At 43.2% G+C, this 23275-nt stretch overlaps 1 protein-coding gene across 2 annotated transcripts in view; it reads right to left on the reverse strand.

The window, feature by feature from the left end:
• Positions 1–224: 224 nt before the first annotated feature.
• Positions 225–23275, reverse strand: part of LOC110500465 (adipose-secreted signaling protein) — a 28454-nt gene continuing 5403 nt past the window's right edge. Inside the window, exons 2-6 of one of the 2 annotated variants that reach the window (XM_021577850.3) lie at positions 12489–12579; positions 9899–10053; positions 8275–8413; positions 7449–7574; positions 225–1901 (exon numbers count right to left, since the gene is read on the reverse strand). In XM_021577850.3, coding sequence (XP_021433525.2) covers positions 1801–1901; positions 7449–7574; positions 8275–8413; positions 9899–10053; positions 12489–12507 — 540 coding nt within the window. In that variant the 5' untranslated portion in view covers positions 12508–12579 and the 3' untranslated portion in view covers positions 225–1800. The remainder of the gene's footprint in view (positions 1902–7448; positions 7575–8274; positions 8414–9898; positions 10054–12488; positions 12580–23275) is intronic. The other variant, XM_090214553.1, reaches the window with a different exon arrangement.

Consider the following 23275-nt stretch of genomic DNA (forward strand, 5'->3'; position numbering starts at 1 on the left):
GGAAAGAGGTCAATTTTCTACCTAATCTATGGATCTGTGCAAATATCTAGACTACAGCATACCCATAGCCTATGGGAAACACTATAAACCTCACGACAGATGTATCCTGTAGTACCATCACATCCAACAGAACACAGTGAATGGTACAGTAAGGACCACACTCCAGAGGGAAAATCACAGAGTTATGCAATAGTGGAACAAAAAGCACAGTTATACAAAAGTACTTATCTTTTTAAATACATCAACTTTATTCTTTCATGGCATAACAAAACAAGAGCGATCACAACAACAAACATCTATAAGGGAACATGTATTGTGTAGTGTATTGACTGATAAAACGCTACCCCCACCCTAGTACAGTAATCCCTCATTACAGTAACCTAAGAACCAGGGTTTGGGTCATTTCCATATTAATTCTGGAAGTACAATGAAATTCCAATTATTTTAAACGCTTTTAAATTACAAATGTGGAATTTGGTTTACTTTCTGAATTAACCCAACCCCGCTAAGAACAGCCAAGATGTCTATCACAATGTGGGTGGAGAATATTATTTTGATCAGTCTGACTGCATGAACAATAGTGCCCCCTCTTTTTCTACTCTTAACCTGTCGATGGGACTAGATCGGATGGTATCCAAGCCGAATCCACCATCCGTTTCACTATCGTTTGAAGCATGGCAGGGTTAGGGTCAATTCAGAAAGCAAACCACATTCCAATTCCGAATGATCCACATTGAAAAGCAGGGAAGACAATTGGAATTCCAGTGTACTTCCTGAAGTGATTGGAATTTAAATGAAAATTGACCTGAACCTGGGAGGGTGGATCTAGCATGGACACCAGATAACAAGGGATAACTTTAAGACATTACAGAGCCTATTAAACACAAATATAAAAACAATTAAGGGCGAACACATTTAACACATGTAGATTGTCTGATTTGATAAAGAAAACAGGTTTAATTCCACTTAGCTATGTGAAATACAGAGACTGATTGTACTAGATATTCTAATTTGACGGGAATATTCATTTACAGTGACTAACTATTGACAGTAAACAGTGACTAACTATACTTCTTACTAAGAGATTAGGTTGCAACAAGATTATGAGTGCTCAGAGAGGATGGTGAGGGGGTTGGGGGAGGGAGGGCAGGTTAGTGAGTGATAGATGGATTATTTTGTCACATTTTTATTAGATTTATTTAACCTTTATTTAACTAGGCAAGGGATAGAAGGCAGTTGATGGTAAAAGCTATACAGCAACGTAGGCACTTGCAATTGATTCATAGCGTATAATTATTATTATTATGAACTTAAAATAAGTCATTTTCAATCCCTCCATGTCAGATGGGAGGGATACATTTAATGGTCTTTGTCGACCCCTACTGGTACTGTTAAAGCCAGGCTGGGTGAAATGGGCTGAATTGTTTACGTGAGCTTTGCTGCCCCCTATAGGTTTACTCAGAAAACATATTCAACACAACATAGGGTCATGCAGTGGAAAGGCATGGGCAGTTGGATAACGTCTATCATTGCAGTACTAATGACAATTTAAAAAATAGTACCTGTTTCAATGCATTTCAGATGCATTAACTAACTAGACTGGAGGTATGCTCAACAGAGATCTGATCACATTAGCCTTGCTTTAAAAAAATAATCACTGTCCATTTCCTAATTTCATCCTCCTTTTGGACCAAAGCATCTTGAATGGTCAGGGATAGTTTGGAGTGGATGATGAATTCCAATATATGTGGCACTGTCTTTTTGTTTGAATGTGTGTGTGTGTGTGTCGCATTGCCTGGTCTAGTCAAATCCTTGCCAGTCACTCTGTTCAGAGTCATACTCCAGCTCCACTCCCACACAACGCACTCCTTCCAACAACATGGGTGTACCATGGTGACGGTCTGGAAAACACAGAGAGAGAGAAACAGAAAATAAAAAGGGAGAGAAAGAAAGAGATAAAATACCATTAGGTTATTTATCAGAAAGGGGTTAGTCTACAACATCAGACCAGTGCCAGTCCTCTATTACAGTGTGTTGCTAGTAAAGTAGAGCGAGAGAGAGGGTCAGTAAAGCCCAAAAGGATTTAAGCTATGTGATCTGTTTTCCGGCCCAGTCACAAACACAACATCCCCTTCCCTCCTCTGCCTGCCTACAGACGTTCATGTTCGCCTCCCCACTCTGTACCTACGTCCCAAAATCACACCCTATTCCCTATGTAGGGCACTACTTTTGACCAGGGTCCATAGGGCTCTGGTCAAAAGTAGTACACCAAATAGGTAGTAGGGTGCCATTTGTGATATTGCATGTGAATACGAACACTCCCATCTACCCATCTAACAAGCTCCCCATTTATGTGCGGTTCACTATGTTTTACTCAAGTTATCACATTATTGAAGTCATCAGTGATGCTTAACCCATGCTGTTCAGACTCACCAGGAGGTGGCAACAGCACACTACTACATAATTGTTCTCAAACTATTATCCAAAAATGAATTGTTAAGGAGCAGTATCAGACTCCTAGGCGCTAGCTTCTTAAGGTATAGGGGACGCTTGCGTCTCACTTGGCCAAATGCCAGGGAAAATGCAGCGTGCCAAATTCAAATCAAATTATATAAAAATCCAACTTTCATTAAAATCACACATGTAAGATACTAAATTAAAGCTACACCCGTTGTGAATCCAGCCATCATGTCAGATTTAAAAAAAAGGCTTTTCGGCGAAAGCATAAGAAGCTACTATCTGATAGCACAACAGTAAACAAAGAGAGTATCATATTTCAACCCTGCAGGCACTACACAAAACGCAGAAATAAAATATAAAAACATGCCTTACCTTTGACGAGCTTATTTTGTTGGCACTCCAATATGTCCCATAAACATCACAATTGGTCCTTTTGTTCGATTAATTCCCTCCATATATATCCAAAATGTCAATTTATTTGGCGCGTTTGATCCAGAAAAAAACAGCTTCCAATTTGCTAAACGTCACTACAAAATCTCAAAACTTGCCCGTAAACGTTGCCAAAACATTTCAAACTACTTTTGTAATACAACTTTAGGTGTTTTAAAACGATAATAAACAATCAAATTGAAGACGGGTCTGTGTTCAATACAGGAAGACAACAAACCAACGCTACTTTTCAAGTCTTACGCAACTCTCAACAGTGTTACCCAGTTCCTAGATGGCCGTACTTCTTTATTGCACAAAGGAATAACCTCAACCAAATTCCAAAGACTGGTGACATCCAGTGGAAGCGGTAGGTATTGAAAACAAGTGCCTAATAAATATGGTTTCCCAATGAGAAAAAAAAAAAATTCTGAACGGTTAGTCCTCAGGGTTTCGCCTGCTACATAAGTTATGTTATACTCACAGACATGATTCAAACAGTTTTAGAAACTTCAGAGTGTTTTCTATCCAAATATACTAATAATATGCATATCTTATATTCTTAGCATGAGTAACAAGAAGTTGAAATTGGGCATGCTATTTATCCAAAAGTGAAAATGCTGCCCCCTACTCCTCTGCCTGCCTACAGACGTTCATGTTCGCCTCCCCACTCTGTACCTACGTCCCAAAATCAGTAGGGTAGTAGGGTGCCATTTGTGATATTGCATGTGAATACGAACGCTCCCATCTATCCATCCAACAAGCTCCCAATTTATGTGTGGTTCACTTTGTTTTACTCAAGTTATCACATTATTGAAGTCATCAGTGATGCTTAACCCATGCTGTTCAGACTCTCCAGGAGGTGGCAACAGCACACTACTTCATAAATCGTTCTCAACCTATTATCCAAACATGAATTGTTAAGGAGCAGTATCCGACTCCTAGGCGCTAGACTGTTACTCAATTCAACAACACTACACCATTGCCTTGCCTTGTTTGGGAAGACAATGACTAGCTGGCTACATTAAAACTAAACTGACACACCCAGAAATAACTGGTATTTCGGTTGAATTGTTCAACTGACCATGTATCCCCTTCCCATTTTTTATTTAGAAATTATATTATTAGAGAAAGAAGGGAGGTGGTTTTCAGCACTTGTGTACACAGGAAATTATGAGGGTTCACTGTACAGCGTGGTTCTCAAACCTCTCCTCAGGGACCGCAGACATTTCCCAATTTAAATGACCCCTTCAGAGAACATACAGCAAGATACAACACAAGTACTCATTTTTAGGACGGACAGAAGGTTTGTAATCGTTCCAAGATGGCGTAACAGTCGGCCGGCCGTGTGTTGTGTTTGCCTTATCCCGTGTAAATAGACGTTTATTTTTTCTCGTATACATTTTAATCTCACTTTTTATCTATGAACTAAATATACTTTCCTGCAACCCATCTCACCCAATTTGGTACAGATCTGATATTTTTATTCCTTATAACTGGAACCTCCATCAGGAGCTAGCCAGCTAACTTGCTACTAGCCTTTGTTAGCCACGGCTAGCGGTCTTCACCTCTTAGCTCGGACACCGCCAGAGCATATCGGACAGGTTCTCCTTACCACATCACCGGATTCCTGCCACTCTGGATCATTACACCGGATCATCGCAGCTAGCTAGATGCTACCGATTGGCTACTGTTAGCTAACGCCTCTGTCCCGTAGCAAGCACCAGTTAGACTTGAGCTAGCCACGATCTAGGCCCATATACCAGCTAATTCTAGGGCTACAATATCTCTTTTGCCAATTGGTTTGGACCCTTGTTTCTGGACCCCGTAGTTTTCTAAGCGTCATGTTTCCCACTTGCCTAGCCTAGTACTGACTACAGAACGGCTCCCTGACTGACCTATTGCTGTTCTTTGGACCCTATGATCACTAGGCTACACAGCTGATGCCCCCTGGACTGTTCCAATAACACGGTACCCCATTTTGTTTATCTGTCGGCCCCAGCCTCGAACTCAGGTCCTGTATGTACCCAACTTTATGCCTCTCTCTAATGTCAATATGCCTGGTCTCGTCCTTATTGTGTTATTTCACTATAGAGCCCGCTCACCTTGCCTTAGCTCTTTTGTCCCACCCCCCACACATGCTCACCTGGCTTAACACACTCCGCCAACCCTGATGTCCTAGCCGTGTCTGAATCTTGGCTTAGGAAGGCCACCAAAAACTCTGAAATTTCCATCACCAAATACAACATTTTCCACCAAGATAGAACTGCCAAAGGGGGCGGGGTCGCAATCTACTGCAGAGTTCTGTCATGCTATCCAGGTCTGTGCCCAAACAGTTTGAGCTTCTACTAAAAAGCCACCTTACCAGAAATAAGTCTCATTGTTGCCGCTTGCTATAGGCCCCTCTCAGCCCCCAGTTGTGCCCTGGACTCCATATGCAAATTGATTGCCCCCCACTTATCTTCAGAGTTCCTACTGTTAGGTGACCTAAACTGGGATATGATTAACACTCCAGCAGTCCTACAATCTAAACTAGATGCCCTCAATCTCACACAGATTATCAATGAACCAACCCCAAATCCGTAAACACAGGTACCCTCATAGATATCATCCTGACCAACCTACCCTCTAAATACACCTCTGCTGTCTTCAACCAGGATCTCAGCGATCACTGCCTCATTGCCTGCGTCCGTAATGGGTCCGCGGTCAAACGACCCACCCCTCATCACTGTCAAATGCTCCCTAAAACACTTCAGCGAGCAGGCCTTTCTAATCGACCTGGCCCGGGTATCCTGGAAGGATATTGACCTCACCCCGTCAGTAGTAGTGGATGCCTGGTTATTCTTTAAAAGTGCTTTCCTCACCATCTTAAATAAGCATGCCCCATTCAAAAAAACGTAGAACTAAGAACAGATATAGCCCTTGGTTCACTCTTGACTTGACTGCCCTTGACCAGCAAAAAACATCCTGTGGTGTACTGCATTAGCATTGAATAGACCCCGCAATACGCAATTTTTATGGGAAGTCAGGAACCAATATATACAGTTTGTCAGGGAAGCAAAGGCTAGCTTTTTCAAACAGAAATTTGCATCCTGTAGCACAAATTCCAAAAAGTTTTGGGACACTAAAGTCCATGGAGAATAAAAGCATCTCCTCCCAGCTGCCTACTGCACTGAGGCTAGGAAACACTGTCACCACCGATAATCGAGAATTTCAAGAAGCATTTTTCTACGGCTGGCCTTGCTTTCCACCAGGCCATGCTCTCCTTCCAGACTCACATTAAGCATCTCCAATCCAAAATTAAATCTAGAATCGGCTTCCTATTTCGCAACAAAGCCTCCTTCACTCATGCTGCTAAACATACCCTTGTAAAACTGACTATCCTACCAATCCTTGACTTCGGCAATGTAATTTACAAAATAGCCTCCAACACTCTACTCAGCAAATTAGATGTAGTCTATCACAGTGCCATCGGTTTTGTCAGCAAAGCCCCATATACTACCCACCACTGTGACCTGTATCCTCTCGTTGGCTGGCCTTCGCTTCATATTCGTCGCCAAACCCACTGGCTCCAGGTCATCTATAAGTCTTTGCTAGGTAAAGCCCTGCCTTATGTCAGCTCACTGGTCACCATAGCAACACCCACCTGTAGCATGGACTCCAGCAGGTATATTTAACTGGGCATCCCCAAAGCCAACTCCTACTTTGGCTGCCTTTCCTTCCAGTTCTCTGCTGCCAATGACTGGAACGAATTGCAAAAATCACTGAAGCTGGAGACGTATCTCCTTCTCCAACTTTAAGCATCAGCTGTCAGAGCAGCTTACCGATCACTGCACCTGTACACAGCCCATCTGTAAATTACCCACCCAACTACCTTATCCCCATATTGTTATTAATTTTTGATAATTTGCACCCCAGTATCACTACTTACACATCAGCATCTGCACATCTATCGCTCCAGTGTTAATGCTAAATTGTAATTATTTCGTCACTATGGCCTATTTATTGCCTTACCTCACTAATCTTACTACATTTGTACACACTGTATACTGATTTTTATATTGTGTTATTGACTGTACGTTTGTTTATCCCATGTGTAACACTGTTGTTTTTGTCACACTGCTTTGCTTTATCTTGGCCAGGTCGCAGTTGTAAATGAGAACTTGTTCTCAATCTGGTTAAATAAAGGTGAAAAAAAAGAAAAAAAAAGTGGTGACTACAAGTTTTAGTTGCATGAAAAGTGTGCAGGTGATCAGATCTTACAACGCCTGGAGAAGTGTTTAACATCTCTCAGGAACCACACTGACATGATACAGAAATCTTCTGAGATCTACACATGCTCACATCTCAAAGTACTGCTATATCATTTGTCGCTAAACACTTTTCCAGGCATTGCGAGATCTCCTGCACAGCGTGACTGCAATGAAGACAACGTGGAACAAATTGGTTTTGTTATCATGGCTGTAACTGTAGACTTGGTACAGATCTAGGATCAGGTCATCCTTCCTCAATCCCAATCTTATCCAAAACAGAGTCTAGGGACAACTTCCCCCTACACTTACCCATGACGCGGGCTTGAACCTTGACCCCCACACAGACTTCCTCCTGGCTCTCACTGACCAGCATCAGCTCCTCACATAGCACGCCCTCCTGGTGGGCCATGTACTCACACGTCACTCTCAGACCACCTGGGGAGGGGGGGAAGAGGGGAGGAAGGGAGAGCGAGAGAGAGAAAGATACTTGTTATGACTGCAATAATTGTATTGTTTGTTGACTTTTCCCTCTATTTTTTCTGTATTTCTCACTTCTTACACTCAATTAAGTATGGTTGTTTCTCTTGAATGGGTAGAGTGGACAGAGATGCCAGACTCACAGGGCCAGGGGAGCGAAATGTCTACCAGAGTGTAAAAACTCTGGGGTCAAGCACATTAAAACACAGCTGGCCAACACTACAAATAACACACACAAAAGTAGAAGGTCATGGTTTCCCAGCAGATGGTGAAATGGAATGGCACAACAAACTGAAGTCAATGCTAGAACAAACCACTGTAGTGAGTAAGTGGTAATAAAAACCCTCATTACAAACTACAGAAACCCCCTGGGGGATGTTAGCAATCTTTCAGTGTTTCCTGTACATATTAGATGTCCGGCTACTATAAAGAATGACTGATATGAAGGTCTGGTCAACTGGAGAAAGATCAGTGAATTTCAAAAGGGTTTGGATTCTGGGTGTAGGGAAAAGGCTGTATCTGAGGGTTGGGCTGACAGCTACAGTAAAACCGAAGCGTAGGCTAGTAGGTCGAAGTAGCTGGGGCTGGAGTTAGATGGACAGGTGGGACTGGGACCGGGACTAGGGCTGAGGCCGGCTTGACAAAGACTCTGACATACCCTCTGCTACAGGAGTGATATTGGTGATGCAGATGTGCTGGTTGGGTACAGGAGCTGGACACACAGCCTTCCCCAGTGACGGAACCTCAGGGAGGTCGAAGACAATCTCATACTTGTGCTGGGTCTTAAGAAAACCAACCTGAGGGTGGGGGGGGGGGGGGGGGGGGGGGATGGACGGGAGACAGAAAAAGAGACTAATTCAGTTACCATATACACAAATGCCCAGGAAAGGCATTTTCAAGCAATAAAAGATAGAGCTACCCTGCAAAGAAGCTTCCTGTTTTGAACATGCACATCCTTTAGTTTCATCTGATGACAAAAATTGCTACAAAAATAAACTTGCTTTTCTCTCACTTTCTGGTTCATGTAATTTCATAAAAACGACAATGCAATTTAACAGCAGCAAGAAAGAGAGAGTGAAGATTAAAAAAAATATACAAATAAAAATGGCGAGCAAGCAAAAAAAGCTGCCAGAGAAGAGATAAGGAGGGAGAAAAGAGCAAGCCAGAGGAAGAGAGGAGCCAAAAGATAAGTCTCGAATGCCTCAAACAAGCAACCCAAGCCTCAAATGCCCCTCTAGCAACGTCAAACAAAACACAGAACAAGTGAAGGAGATCGAGAGGGAAGAGTGTTTCTTTCACAAACAAACCCAGTGCTTTGATTATACAGCTATGCAACGTATCGTCCATCTCCAACCACCCCACACACTACAGCCCACTACATCTGATTGACACAAGCCCCGGTTGCCAGTCGCGACTCTGGCTACGGTTGGTCTACCCCCCCCCCCACCCCCGCCTGTTTCCATGGCAACCCTGAGGTTCCTAGTGGGTAGATGAGAACTTCAGACGCACGGCACATTCAACCCTGCCGTCTGTCTGGTGGACCCCGCTTCCCACACCAGGGCAGTGGAATAAAAGGACGGTCAGACCAGCACAGTCATACTGCCCAGGCCTACTGTTACTGTTCTGCAGAGACTACAGAGGTTCTCTGATCCACTTCAATGCCCGGTTCCACATCTACTTGTGCTGTATAGCCAACTTGGCAATTTGCAGCAGAAACAGATCTGTGACCAGGCTAATGGCTCCTAAAACAGTCAAAAAAAAAATGGGGCTAGCTACTAGCGAAGTGTAGACTAGTTTAGTTTACTAGGATCCCCCTTAGCTTGTTGCTCATGCAGCAGCTACTCTTCCTAGGGTCCACTAGCTATGGAGCCCAGGAAGTGTAGCTGAGTTTTTCTTGGACAGGTCACGTGGTCAGGATAAACTCAGGGCCCTAACGTGAACAGTTGATGGTTGGAGGGCTATGGGAGCAGGAAGTAAGGAGAGATCTATCTGGCATAAGTGTAACTGAACCTTAAAAACAGAGACCGGAAATTAGAAAAAATTAGAGAAAAGCCTGTCTCCTCCCCTTAGTTGTCATACAGGGACGTAGTTTAAAAATGGCAACACTTGCTGTATTGACTTTTACAAGTAAAGAAGAGTGACTGTGGGACCACTAGAGATTTCAAAGGGGTAAGTTTCAGAGTATCCTGGCTCTCTGGGTGTGCCGTTTATGCTTGTTATGGTCATTATCACGTCAGACATGTTAAATTCCAATCCAAAAAAAAACCAACAACAAAAAACACCTTGACCATGAAGTTCCCATCGGGCTGAGGGATCACCATGACGACAGAGTCGTGGAGCTTCTCGTCAAAGTGGACATGGGAGGGGGTGCCGGCGGCAGCAATAGCGGTGGTTGGCTCTTCTGAGAAACTGACGGCCCCCGCCTTTGCCGCAGAGCCTGAGGAGAGAACAACTACCTCAGTATACATAAACAACAGCGTTGACACACACACCTTCAGTCACAGTACACACACACAAATCACACACTAATTGCAAGTCCCTCTGGTCCAACAGTTCACGATGCAAGCAATTTTCTTATGCCAGTGACACTCAGGAATAAGTCACAAAAATAAAATGGTTTTCTTTACAAGAGAGAAGAACAGGGCAACTTTAATGTTTTGATTGTAATCCAACTTATTTTCTGCCTGTCTGAGGTGCGTGTCATTCTGGTGCCTTCAAATGTCTGGGAAACTCAGATCCCTCTTACACGGAACAAAAATATCAACGCAACATGTTGATATAAATGCTGAGATAATATATTTCAGAAATGTTCCATATGCACAAAAAGCTTATCTCAAATGTACACAAATTTGTTTACATCCATGTTAGTGAGCATTTATGCTTTACCAAGATAATCCATCCCCCTGAAAGCTGTGGCATATCAAGGAGTTGATTAAATAGCATGATCATTACACAGGTGCACTGTGTGCTGGGGACAATAAAAGGCCAATCTAAAATGTGCAGTTTTGTCACAAAACAGGGCCACAGATGTCTCAAGGGAGAATACAATTGGCATACTGACTGCAGGAAGGTCCACCAGAGCTGTTGTCAGAGAATTTAGTGTTAATTTCTCTACCATAAGCCACCTGCCACGTCAGTTTAGAGAATTTGGCAGTACGTCCAACCGGCCTCCCAACCGCAGACCACGTGTATGGCGTTGTGTGGGCGAGCGGTTTGTTGATGTCAACGTTGTGAACAGAGTGCCCCATGGTGGCGGTGGGGTTACGGTATGGGCAGGCATAAGCTACGGACAATGGAATTTTATCGATGGCAATTTGAATACATAGAGATAACATGACGAGATTCTAAGGCCCATTGTCGTGCCATTCATCTGCAGCCATCACCTCGTGTTTCATGATAATGCACGGCCCCATGTCGCAAAGATCTGTACACAATTCCTGAAAGATGAAAATGTCCCAGTTCTTCATTGGCCTGCATACGCACCAGAGCAAGATTAAGGTAACTTCCCAAAGTTCTCCGGTTTTTCAGAAATCCTGGTTGGAGGATTCCCGGAATTCCTGCTTATACTCTAGTGATTCCAATCTTCCCATTTCTGGAAAACCGGGAATTTGGGGAAAGTTGCAGTACAGAAGAACAACAGAACTGTTATGTATAAGATGCGTAACTCTTGCGACACCCCAATCATCTCTCCTTCCTCCCAAAGGGTACACTTGTTCCCTTCACTGATTTGAAAGGAAATTACTGGTATAAAAATATGGTTGAAACTCCCTCTACCCCATGCCTCGACCAACCCAATGCTATAAGATTTGTGGGAGCTAATAAAATGTGTACACTTCAAGAGAAAGGAGAAATTATTGGAACGCACCCTCTGAGTAGCTCTGTGTCCACTCCAATATGAAGCCTAGCTACTAGGCTACATTAAATTTGTGGATTCAGACAATACAAAGAGATCCACAGTCTTTTAAACAAGACCGTTTGGTTAATCCACATTCTCTGGACACCAGCCCAGACAGCACTTTGGAGCATTTAAGTGAGCCTGCCTTGGGACTATTCCATTGTGCCAGTCGATGTCCTTCCGGGACTCTCGCTCTCTCGCCCTCCATTCTACATCCTAGACACATAAAAAATACATTGAGATGAAACCAAATAGAAAGTCTCTCATTCAGTCTGTAGCTTAAATTAATCAAAGTGAGGACAAAGACCCAGGGAGAGCTGAGCTCTGTGTGCAGAAACAAAGACCCAATCTCCTCTGGGACGGGGGTATTAATGACAGTGACCTGTCTCCCAGGTGGTGTTCTCTTGCTGTGTTTCTATGAGCTTCCCTGAACAATTCCTGCTTATCTGTCATGTGCATCATATTCATTCACACTGTCGCTCACAGACACACTTCAGGCTTAATTCAATCAAGTCCACATTGTGGTTTTTCCCAAAACTAGAATCCCTTCAAATTACACGCATCCAAAGACTAACTGGATAATTGTAGTTCTCAGACTAAAGACGTAGTATGTGTGCATTGTAAACAAAGACATTCCATACGTAAACATTGCCATTTAGGGGTTGGATTGAATTCCAGCCACTGTCTCCCAGGTCTTATTCTCTTGTCTCATGTTGCCTGTACCCTTCCTGATAATCACTTCTTTAAATGACACACTTACTAAGTATTTGTATACTGTAGTGCTGTTATAACATAGGGGAGGGTGAGAAGGGGAGAGCCTTTACCATCTCCATGCCAATCCCTCCTGTGATGTTGCCACAAAGCCTCCGAAATCATAAACAACAAACACACTTTTGAAGTACCAATTCTTGCAATGAACACCACATAATAGGGAAAACACACAAATATCAGAGCAACAAAACAAGGACGATACTTACTCTTCCTAGCAGTAGCCATGCCAGGGTCAATCCTACACAGAATCCACCCGTCACAGCCTGGTCATCTCTATGGCCCAGCCTCAAAACAACCCTGAGAGAGAGAGACAGACAGAGAAAGAGGATAAAGGACAGGATTCAATGATAAAGTATGAAAGCTGCCTCCCAAGTGGTGCAGTGGTCTAAGGCCACTGGAGATCCTGGTTCGAGTCCAGACTCTGTTGCAGCCGGCCGTGACCGGGAGACCCATGGAGCAGCGCATAATTGGCCCAGTGTTGTCCGGGTTAGGGGAGGGTTTGGCTGGTAGGGATGTTCTTGTCCCATCGCACACTTGCGACTCCTGTGGCCGGCCGGGCGCAATGCACGCTGACACAGTCGCCAGGTGTACGGTGTTTCCCCCCCGACACATTGGTACGGCTGGCTTCCGGGTTAAGCGAGCAGTGTGTCAAAGAAGCAGCGCGGCATGGCTGGGGTTGTGTTTTTCAGAGGACGCACGGCTCTCGACCTTCGCCTCTCCCGAGTCAGTATGGGAGTTGCAGCGATGGGACAAGACTAACTACCACGAAATTGGGGAGAAATACCTCAAATTTAAAAAAGAATGTAAATAGCGAGAATCCATAGTTGATAAAGCCATTTGACGTATTAATTAATGATATATACCCATTGATTCTTGAAGAATATAAATTAAAAATGCCTCATAAGCATAATAAACTGTCGTACCCCATCAGAACCCAAAATATGCACTTGTTTTACACCAATGGTGTTCGTACAATGTAAATGTAAAACAAACACTGTATAGCCGCAAAATGAGGGCCGGGACAATGCCAGTATCGCGGCAAGGAAACAAAACACAAAGCGGATTGAACTTTAGTTAATTTAATTTATAAGCTTATAGCGCGCAATATTTTTACATACAGCATGTTATTAAAAGGACCAAAGAGTTTAGTCACCTTTGTGTGTGAATTTTGGCATCTAAAAAAAATAGTGATAGTACTCAAAACATGGTTAGAACTATAATTTTCATTTCGTGGATGGTCACTCCTTGCGTCCATAGCTCAGTCTATCAATTTAAGAGTGGTCACATTTGTCCCGTACCTCAGCTTTTTACCAAAACAGAGGGGTGCCGCTTTGTTATTGGTAAGGACTCTAGCTTTAACACAAGTAGGGAGGGCAAGAAAGAAAGAGCTAAAAGAAGAAAGGAAAAGGTGACGTAACCGTAATGAAATCAGGAAATAAATGCTTCTGAAAGACAAGCTAATATTTGTCTTTAATAAATCCTCGCCCCAGGTTACTAATTCTGCAGGTCAAACAACAGCACCCAGCTGTGTGTGCCAGGCTCCATCTCCAAAGGACTGTGACTTGAATTAAAGAAAAACAACAAACATTCAAAGAGGATTACATGTACACAGAGGAGATTCAGATGGTTAATTATTACATTTTCAGAGAAACTTCTCTCACAGGTTTCTGTAAAAGAAAGCACAAAATATTACACGAAAAAAAAACCAAGATAGCCAGGCTTCCTAAAAGGTTGTCGAAGGACACAGCACTCTTAGTGATTGAAATTACGTCAAGTGAGGGTAATTAGGGGAGGTGCTGACATACTATGAAAATTAACAAGTTGCTCTGACTAACTGTATAACCACCAGCGTGAAAATAACTTAGGTAGGTTGAGGTGACCAATGACTTGTTTTTATCCTGCAAAGAAGGAAGAAGCATCCATAAGGGAGGTGACTAAAGCAAGTTATTTTTTTACAACAAAATCTAAATTTATGTAAATGGAATGTTATACAAGGGTTCAGACACCTTTTTTGTGATTTCACATGAGAAACTAACCCCAAACAGCAAATCCCTTCCTCATCCTCATTGTGTAGTATGGGGGGCCCGAAAAAACATGAACAAAGGCCCAAATACGGCCTTTTAGAAACGGCAAAGCTCTCAGTATAGGGATGTAGGTCTTAAGATGTTGTTGTACACAAGAAATTGTGTCCTTACGAATTTTATCTGCAATGTTACATTCCCTTTTGCACTACTTGAGCCATTTCCCTTATCCAGCTATTCCATTCTCTGTGTAGCTACAGGTAACTGCCAAAATAAAGGAAACACCAACATAAAGTGTCTTAATAGTGCGTTGGGCCAGAACAGCTTCGATGCGCCATGGCATAGATTCTACAAGTGTCTGGAACTCCCTGTGTGGAAGCACCCCATGCGTTCAATATACTTTGTATCCCTCATTTACTTAAGTGTTTCCTTTGTTTTGGCAGTTACCTGTAGAATGGACGGATCAATATCGCTCGAGTCACAACAAAATGGAACATTACACTGCAGATTAAGTTCAGAATGACACAGTTTCTTGTGTACAACAGCTAAAGACCTGCATAACAATTTATTTTTCCTTCATAACAAAAACTGAAGATTCTCAACTAGAAGTAACTTAAAGTTAACTAGCTTGCTAGCCTAGCTGCGCAAGTTAGCTAGCTAGTTAACATTACAATCCCGTACTGAACTTTGAAAGCCATCAGCTAAATCATATAGCTATCTTTTGGTATACACACAGTCAAACAATTTCACCTATGCCATGGTAGTCACTGCTAGACTGGTAGCTACCATCAGCAGAGTAAACATGTTTGTTTGTTCATTCTATCTTTGACTGACGTTAGCTAACTTAACGTTACCAAATAAAGAGCATCTCAATTTGGTAGCCATCTCTTCCACCTTGTCTGGAAAACACTAAATCACTCTCTGTGTGTTGGTAGCAATGATGAATGTGTATAACATTGTCTGTGGTTAGTTAGTTGGTTCTCAGAGTCTCAAGCTGGCTAGCAATGTTGCTGCTAATTTAGTGATGCTAGTTAGCTAAACAGCAAGCTGACAATATTGAAATGTCCATGTTAGCTATGCTTAGTCTAAGACATACAACAATGCACAATTTAACCACCCCACTAATTGTGTATTGTTGTGCATTTTGTTGTAGGTGATACTGAATCTGATTCCACAAACATGTGCTTCCAACCCCTAGAGCTGCACAAGGTGGAGGTATATTGGTCAAAATATTTACAAGCTGATGATGGTTAAGATGACACAATTTACAGTAAGCATGGAATAAACATGAAATGGTAGTGTTTCTATTGCTGAGTTATGTTATGGGGTTACAGGTGGATAGAGGTAGCCTGAGGACCACAGAGTACACAAGCATGAGGGAGCGGACATACCTTGCGGTTATGGAGCACATCAAGATTGTGGGACAGAAACTAGCAAGAGACACGGAAAGGTGGAAAATCAAGACTACAACAGTCATGAAACAAATCACTTCATTATTTTCTCTGCAGATTCTCAAAACGCAATACAAAGACATGTCTACAGAAATCCCCTGTAAAGGGCTGCTATTGACAAGAATGATCTGTCAAAGTCATTGGGCTGGGGGAGGTTTACAGAGTACTTTGAGATGAAGTTTTTTTTTTGGACACACCTACTCATTCAAGGCTTTGTCTTTAGTTGTCCTATTTTCTACATTGTAGAATAATAGTGAAGACATCAAAACTATGACATAACACATGGACTCATGTAGTAACCAAAAAAAGTTAAACAAATCTAAATATATTTGAGATTCTTCAAAGTAGCCACCCTTTGCCTTGACACCTTTGCACACTCCTGGCATTCTCTCAACCAGATTCACAAGGAATGCTTTTCCAACCGTCTTGAAGGAGTTCCCACATATGCTGAGCACTTGTTTGCTGCTTGTCCTTCACTCTGCAGTCAAACTCATCCCAAACCATCTCAATTGGGTTGAGGTAGGGTGATTGTGGAGGACAGATCATCTGATGCAGTGCTTCAACACTCTCCTTCTTGGTCAAATATCCCTTACACAGCCTGGAGGTGTGTTTTGGGTCATTGTCCTGTTTAAAAACAAATGAGTGGGACTAAGCGCAAACCACATGGGATGGCGTATCGCTGCAGAATGCTGTGGTAGCCATGCTGGTTAAGTGTGCCTTGAATTCTAAATTAATCACTGACAGTGTCACCAGCAAAGCACCCCCACCATCACACCTCCACGCTTCACAGTGGGAACCACACATGCGGAGATCATTCGTTCACCTACTCTGCATCTCACAAAGACACGGCGGTTGAGAACAAAAATCTCAAATTTGGACTCATCACACCAACGGACAGATGTCCACTGGTCTAATGTCAATTTCTCGTGTTTCTTGGTCAAGCAAGTCTCTTATTATTATTGGTGTCCTTTAGTAGTGGTTTCTTTTGAGCAATTTTACCATGAAGGCATGATTCACGCAGTCTCCTCTGAACAGTTGATGTTGAGATGTGTCTGATACTTTAACACTGAAGCATTTATTTGGGCTGCAATTTCTGAGGCTGGTAACTCTAATGAACTTATACTCTGCAGCAGAGGTAACTCTGGGTCTTCCTTTCCTGTGGCGGTCCTCATGAGACAGTTTCATCATAGTGCTTGATGGTTTTTCGACTGGACTTGAAGAAACTTTCAAAGTTCATGAAATTTTCCGGATTGACAGACCTTCATGTCTTAAAGTAATGATGGACTGTTAGAAGGAAAGCAATTCCACAAATTGACTTTTAACAAGGCACACCTGTTAATTGAAATGCATTCCAGGTGACTACTTTATGAAGCTGGTTGAGAGAATGCCAAGAATGTTTAAAGCTGTCATCAAGGCAAAGGGTGGCTATATGAAGAATCTCAAATATAAACTATATTTAGATTTGTTTAAGATTTATTTGGTTACTACATGATTCCATGTGTTATTTCATAGTTTTGATGTCTTCACTATTATTCTACAATGTAGAAAATAGTCAAAATAAAGAAAAACCCTGGAAAGAGTAGGTGTGTCCAAACCTTTGACTGGTACTGTACCTATGCGAGTAAGGCATCTCAACTCTGGCATACTTAAGAAACAAGTGCAAGCACAATCTCAATGCTGAGCATGACCTCGGGTTGCGCTGTCAAATGCAGATAGTCTGGGTAGCCATTTGATTAGTTGTTCAGCGGTCTTATGGCTTGGGGTAGAAAAAGGAGCCTTTTGGACCTAGACTTGTCGCTTGCCATGCGGTAGCAGAGACTAGGGTGGCTGGAGTCTGGACATTTTTAGGGCCTTCCTCTGAGACCACCTGGTATAGAGATCCTGGATGGCAGGAAGCTTGGCCCCAGGGATGTACTGAGCCATACGCACTACCTTCTGTAGTGCCTTGTGGTTGGGTGCCAGGCAGTGATGCAACCAGTCATGATGCTCTCGATTGTGCAGCTGTATAACTTTGAGGGTCTGAGGACCCATGACACATTTTTTCAGTCTCCTGAGGGGGAATGGGTGTTGTCGTGCCCTCTTCATGACTCTCTTGGTGTGTTTGGAACAACGAGTTTGTTGGTGATGTGGACACCAATGAACTTCGAGCTCTCGACCTGCTCCACTATAGCCCATTCAATGAGAATGGGGTTGTGCTCGGTCCTCCTTTTCCTGTAGTCCACAATCATCTCCTTTGTCTTGATCACATAGAGTGAGAGGGTTTTGTCCAGGCATCACACTGCCAGGTTCCTGACCTCCTCCCATAGGCTGTCTCATTGTTGTTGGTGTTCAAGCCTACCACTGTTGTGTCGTCAGCAAACTTAATGATGCTGTTGGAGTCGTGCTTGGCCACGCAGTCGTGGGTGAATAGGGAGTACAGGAGGGGATTAAGCACGCACCCCGAGGAGCCCCAGTGTTGAGGATCAGCATGGCAGATGTGTTGTTGCCTACCCATACCACCTGTGGGCAGACCGTCAGGAAGTCTAGGATCCAGTTGCATTGGGAGGTGTCTAGTCTCTTAGCGATGAGCTTTGAGTGCTATGGTGTTGAAAACTAAGCTGTAGTCAATGAACAGCATTCTCACATAGGGGTTCCTTTTGTCCAGTTGGGAAAGGGCAGTGTGGAGTGCAATAGAGATTGCGTCATGTGTGGATCTGTTGGGGCGGTAAGTGAATTGGAGTGGGTCTAGGGTTTCAGGGATGATGGTGTTGTGAGCCATGACTAGCCTTTCAAAGGACTTCATGGCTACAGACGTGAGTGCTACGGGTTGGTAGTCATTTAGGCAGGTTACCTTGGTATTCTTGGGCACAGGAACTATGGTGGTCTGTTAGAAACATGTAGGTATTACAGACTCGGTTAGGGACAGGTTGAAAATGTCAGTGAAGACACTTGCCAGTTGGTCAGCGCATGCTCCGAGTACACATCCTGGTAATCCATTTGGCCCTGCGGCCTTGTGAATATTGATCTGTTTATGAAAGGGTCTTAACGCTCTCCATAGCCGATGTGATTATCACACAGTCGTCCGGAACAGCTGGTCTGCTCATGCATACTTCAGTGTTGCTTGGCTCGAAGCACACATAGAAGTAATTTAGCTCGCTGGTAGGCTCGTGTCACTGGGCAGCTCGCGGCTGGGCTTCCCTTTGTAGTCCGTAATATTTTGCCAGCTCTGCCACCCCAACGAGCATCAGATCCAGTGTAGTAGGATTCAATCTTAGTCCTGTATTGACACTTTATTTGTTTGATGGTTCATCAGAGGGCATAGCAGGATTTCTTATTAGCGTCCAGTCTACATCTGTGTGATGTGATCATTCAATTTATTCCAGGTCAAAAATGAAAATTATTTATTGTATTTTAACAGCAACAATTCCAACCTAGACAGATGTGTTTTTAAATTGGGAAGAATAAACATGAATTGCTATTTATATGGGTAATTCCAGTGGTGTAAAGTACTTAAGTAAAAATACTTGAAAGTACTACGTAAATCATTTTTGGGGGTTTCTGTACTTTACTCTTTTTTACTTCACTACATTCCTTAAGAAAATATTGTACTTTTTACTCCATACATTTTCCTTGACACCCAAAAGTACTCGTTACATTTTGAATGCTTAGCTGGAAAGGAAAATAGTCAAATTCACATACTTATCAACCGAACATCCCTGGTCATCCCTAATGCCTCTGATCTGGTTGGAGTGTGCCTGTGGCTTTCCGTAAATAAATAAAAAACAAGAAAATGGTGCCATCTGGTTTGCTTAATATAAGGAATTTCAAGTGACTCAAACTTTCTCTTTTGATACTTAAGTATTATTTTCAAGAAAATACCTTTAGACTTTTACTCAAGTAGAATTTTACTGGGTGACTTTTACTCGTGTCATTTTCTAAACTCAGCAAAAAAGAAACATACTCTCACTGTCAACTGCGTTTATTTTCAGCAAACTTAACATGTGTAAATATTTGTATGAACATAACAAGATTCAACAACTGAGACAAACTGAACAACAGATGTGTGACTAATAGAAATGGAATAATGTGGAATAATGTGTCCCTGAACAAAAAGGGGGGTGGGGGGGGGGGGTCAAAATCAAAAATCAGTTTCTGGTCTGGCCACCAGCTGCATGAAGTACTGCAGTGCATCTCCTCCTCATGGACTGCACCATATTTGCCAGTTCTTGCTGTGAGATGTTACCCCACTCTTCCACCAAGGCACCTGCAAGTTTCCGGACTTTTCTGGGGGGGAATGGCCCTAGCCCTCACCCTCCGATAGATCAGGTCCCAGACGTGCTCAATGGGCTTGAGATGTGAGCTCATCGCTGGCCATGGCAGAACACTAACATTCCTGTCTTGCAGGAAATCACGTCCAGAATGATCAGTATGGCCGGTGGGTCATGTCAGGATGAGCCTGCAGGAAGGGTACCACATAAGGGAGGAGAATGTCTTCCCTGTAACACACAGCATTGAGATTGCCTGCAATGACAAGAAGCTCAGTCTGATAATGCTGTGACACACCGCCCCAGACTATGACGGACCCTCCACCTCCAAATCGGTTCGCTCCAGAGTACAGGCCTTGGTGTAAAGCTCATTGCTTCGACGATAAACGCGAATCCGACCATCACCCCTGGTGAGACAAAACCGTGACTTGTCAGTGAAGAGCACTTTTTGACAGTCCTGTCTGGTCCAGCGACAGTGGGTCTGTGCCCATAGGCAACGTTGTTGCCAGTGATGTCTGGTGAGGACGTGCCTTACAACAGGCCTACAAGCCCTCAGTCCAGCCGCTCTCAGCCTATTGCGAACAGTCTGAGCACTGATGGAGGAATTGTGCGTTCCTGGTGTAACTCGGGCAGTTGTTGTTGCCAGCCTGTACCTGTCCCGCAGGTGTGATGTTCGGATGTACCGATCCTGTGCAGGTGTTGTTATACGTGGTCTGCCACTGCAAGGACGATCAGCTGTCCGTCCTGTCTCCCTGTAGCGCTGTCTTAGGCTTCTCACAGTACGGACATTACAATTTATTGCCCTGGCCACATCTGCAGTCCTCATGCCTCCTTGCAGCATGCCTAACGCATGTTCACGCAGATGAGCAGGGACCCTGGGCATCTTCTTTTGGTGTTTTTCAGAGTCAGAAGAAATGCCCCATTAGTGTCCTAAGTTTTCATAACTGTGACCTTAATTGCCTACCGTCTGTAAGCTGTTAGTGTCTTAATGACCGTTCCACAGGTGCACGTTCATTAATTGTTTATGGTTCATTGAACAAGCATGAGAAACAGTGTTGAAACCCTTTACAATGAAGATATGAGGTTATTTGGATTTTTACAAATTATCTTTGAAAGACATGGTCCTGAAAAAGGGACATTTCTTTTTTTGCTGAGTTTATTAAGCCAACTTTTACTCAAGTATGACCGTTTGGTACTTTTTCCACCACTGGGTATTTCATTTCGATTTGTTTTTATCTACACTGCTCCAAAAAATAAAGGGAACACTTAAACAACACAATGTAACTCCAAGTCAATCACACTTCTGTGAAATCAAACTGTCCACTTAGAAAGCAACACTGATTGACAATAAATTTCACATGCTGTTGTGCAAATGGAATAGACAACAGGTGGAAATTATAGGCAATTAGCAAGACACCCCCAATAAAGGAGTGGTTCTGCAAGTGGTGACCACAGACCACTTCTCAGTTCCTATGCTTCCTGGCTGATGTTTTGGTCCCTTTTGAATGCTGGCGGTGCTTTCACTCTAGTGGTAGCATGAGAAGGAGTCTACAACCCACACAAGTGGCTCAGGTAGTGCAGCTCATCCAGGATGGCACATCAATGCGAGCTGTGGCAAGAAGGTTTGCTGTGTCTGTCAGCGTAGTGTCCAGAGCATGGAGGCGCTACCAGGAGACAGGCCAGTACATCAGGAGATGTGGAGGAGGCCGTAGGAGGGCAACAACCCAGCAGCAGGACCACTACCTCCGCCTTTGTGCAAGGAGGAGCAGGAGGAGCACTGCCAGAGCCCTGCAAAATGACCTCCAGCAGGCCACAAATGTGCATGTGTCTGCTCAAACCGTCAGAAACAGACTCCATGAGGGTGGTATGAGGGCCCGACGTCCACAGGTGGGGGTTGTGCTTACAGCCCAACACCGTGCAGGACGTTTGGCATTTGCCAGAGAACACCAAGATTGGCAAATTCGCCACTGGCGCCCTGTGCTCTTCACAGATGAAAGCAGGTTCACACTGAGCACATGTGACAGACGTGACAGAGTCTGAAGACGCCGTGGAGAACGTTCTGCTGCCTGCAACATCCTCCAGCATGGTCTGGTGTAACAATCTGTAGCTAAAAGAACTGGTGATCAGCAGATTATGGGAGAGGTGGTCATAAAGAAATTGCCATTCCAAAGAAACATACAGTAAGTTCAGGGAATACTTGTAAAGCTGTGTTTATTATGAACTGCTATTAAACTCCTCTTGAGTTATCTGCTTTAAATCCAACATAATAATGTATAATCCCTCGAGAGAGACAGTTCACATGATTCAGTTCTGCTACAAGAAGACCAGGCACCACACGGTATTGTCTGCATACTCTATTGTACAGTTTGAACAACAGTTGAACCGTGCCAGCATAACATCAACATGAGGATAGTTGAACATGCGTGCACATATCTTGCCTAATAGAAAGAAATATGGCATTACTCTCAACCTTTGCACAGTAACCAGGCAATACAAATTAGTCTAGGTATGTAGTACAACCAGCTTCAGTTTTAGAGATTGTACAAAAGTTCATTGTAGTATTGTTTCTCCTCACTGTTTGCTAGTAAATGTATTTTGCTAGATATGCAATACTTGTTACTCTGTTTGGAATCCTATCTTGCGTCATGCCTAGAATTTTGTGAGATTGAAATGCATCCAAGGTCATAATCACAACCAATGTCAACCTTCTTCAATGACGTTACATAGCTACATTGTAGGTTGCAGTTTAGTAACTAGCCATAGCTACGACTAAAAAGAAGAGGTTTCACAATCGAGATACAAATCGGTGATCTTTTGTAAAACCACTATTTTTAGTCATAGATATGGCTACTGGTAGTTGTGTACCTAGCTAGCTAAATTAGCAAACAGAAAAATACATAGATTTCCCCCCACTGTATCACAGTATTATGTTAGCCAGCAATACACCATATCGGTTTGAGTAGATCATCTAAAGTTAGCTTGGTGGCTTGCAGGAAAAAAAATAACTAGCTAGGCAAATGCATGTCATCTGCCCTCTTGGTGCTGGCATCGGCTGTAACATCAGCTGAGCTTCTAACGTTAGATAAATCCAAATCTTTGTTTCGAATCTTCTTCGCTATATTCCGGTAGAAACATGTATGGTTGAATGTCACCATGTAGCTAACAGATGCTCCATCGTCAATATTTGTGTTGATGAGAGGAATCACTTGAAGCCATTGTGTTCGGTCAGATCTTTCCATTTTGCCCAAAGGATTGTTGTTAGTGTCTGCCTCCTTTT

Source organism: Oncorhynchus mykiss, chromosome 21 (assembly GCF_057628025.1).
Source record: "Oncorhynchus mykiss isolate SJ-2025 chromosome 21, ASM5762802v1, whole genome shotgun sequence".
NCBI classification, from domain to species: Eukaryota; Metazoa; Chordata; class Actinopteri; order Salmoniformes; family Salmonidae; genus Oncorhynchus; species Oncorhynchus mykiss.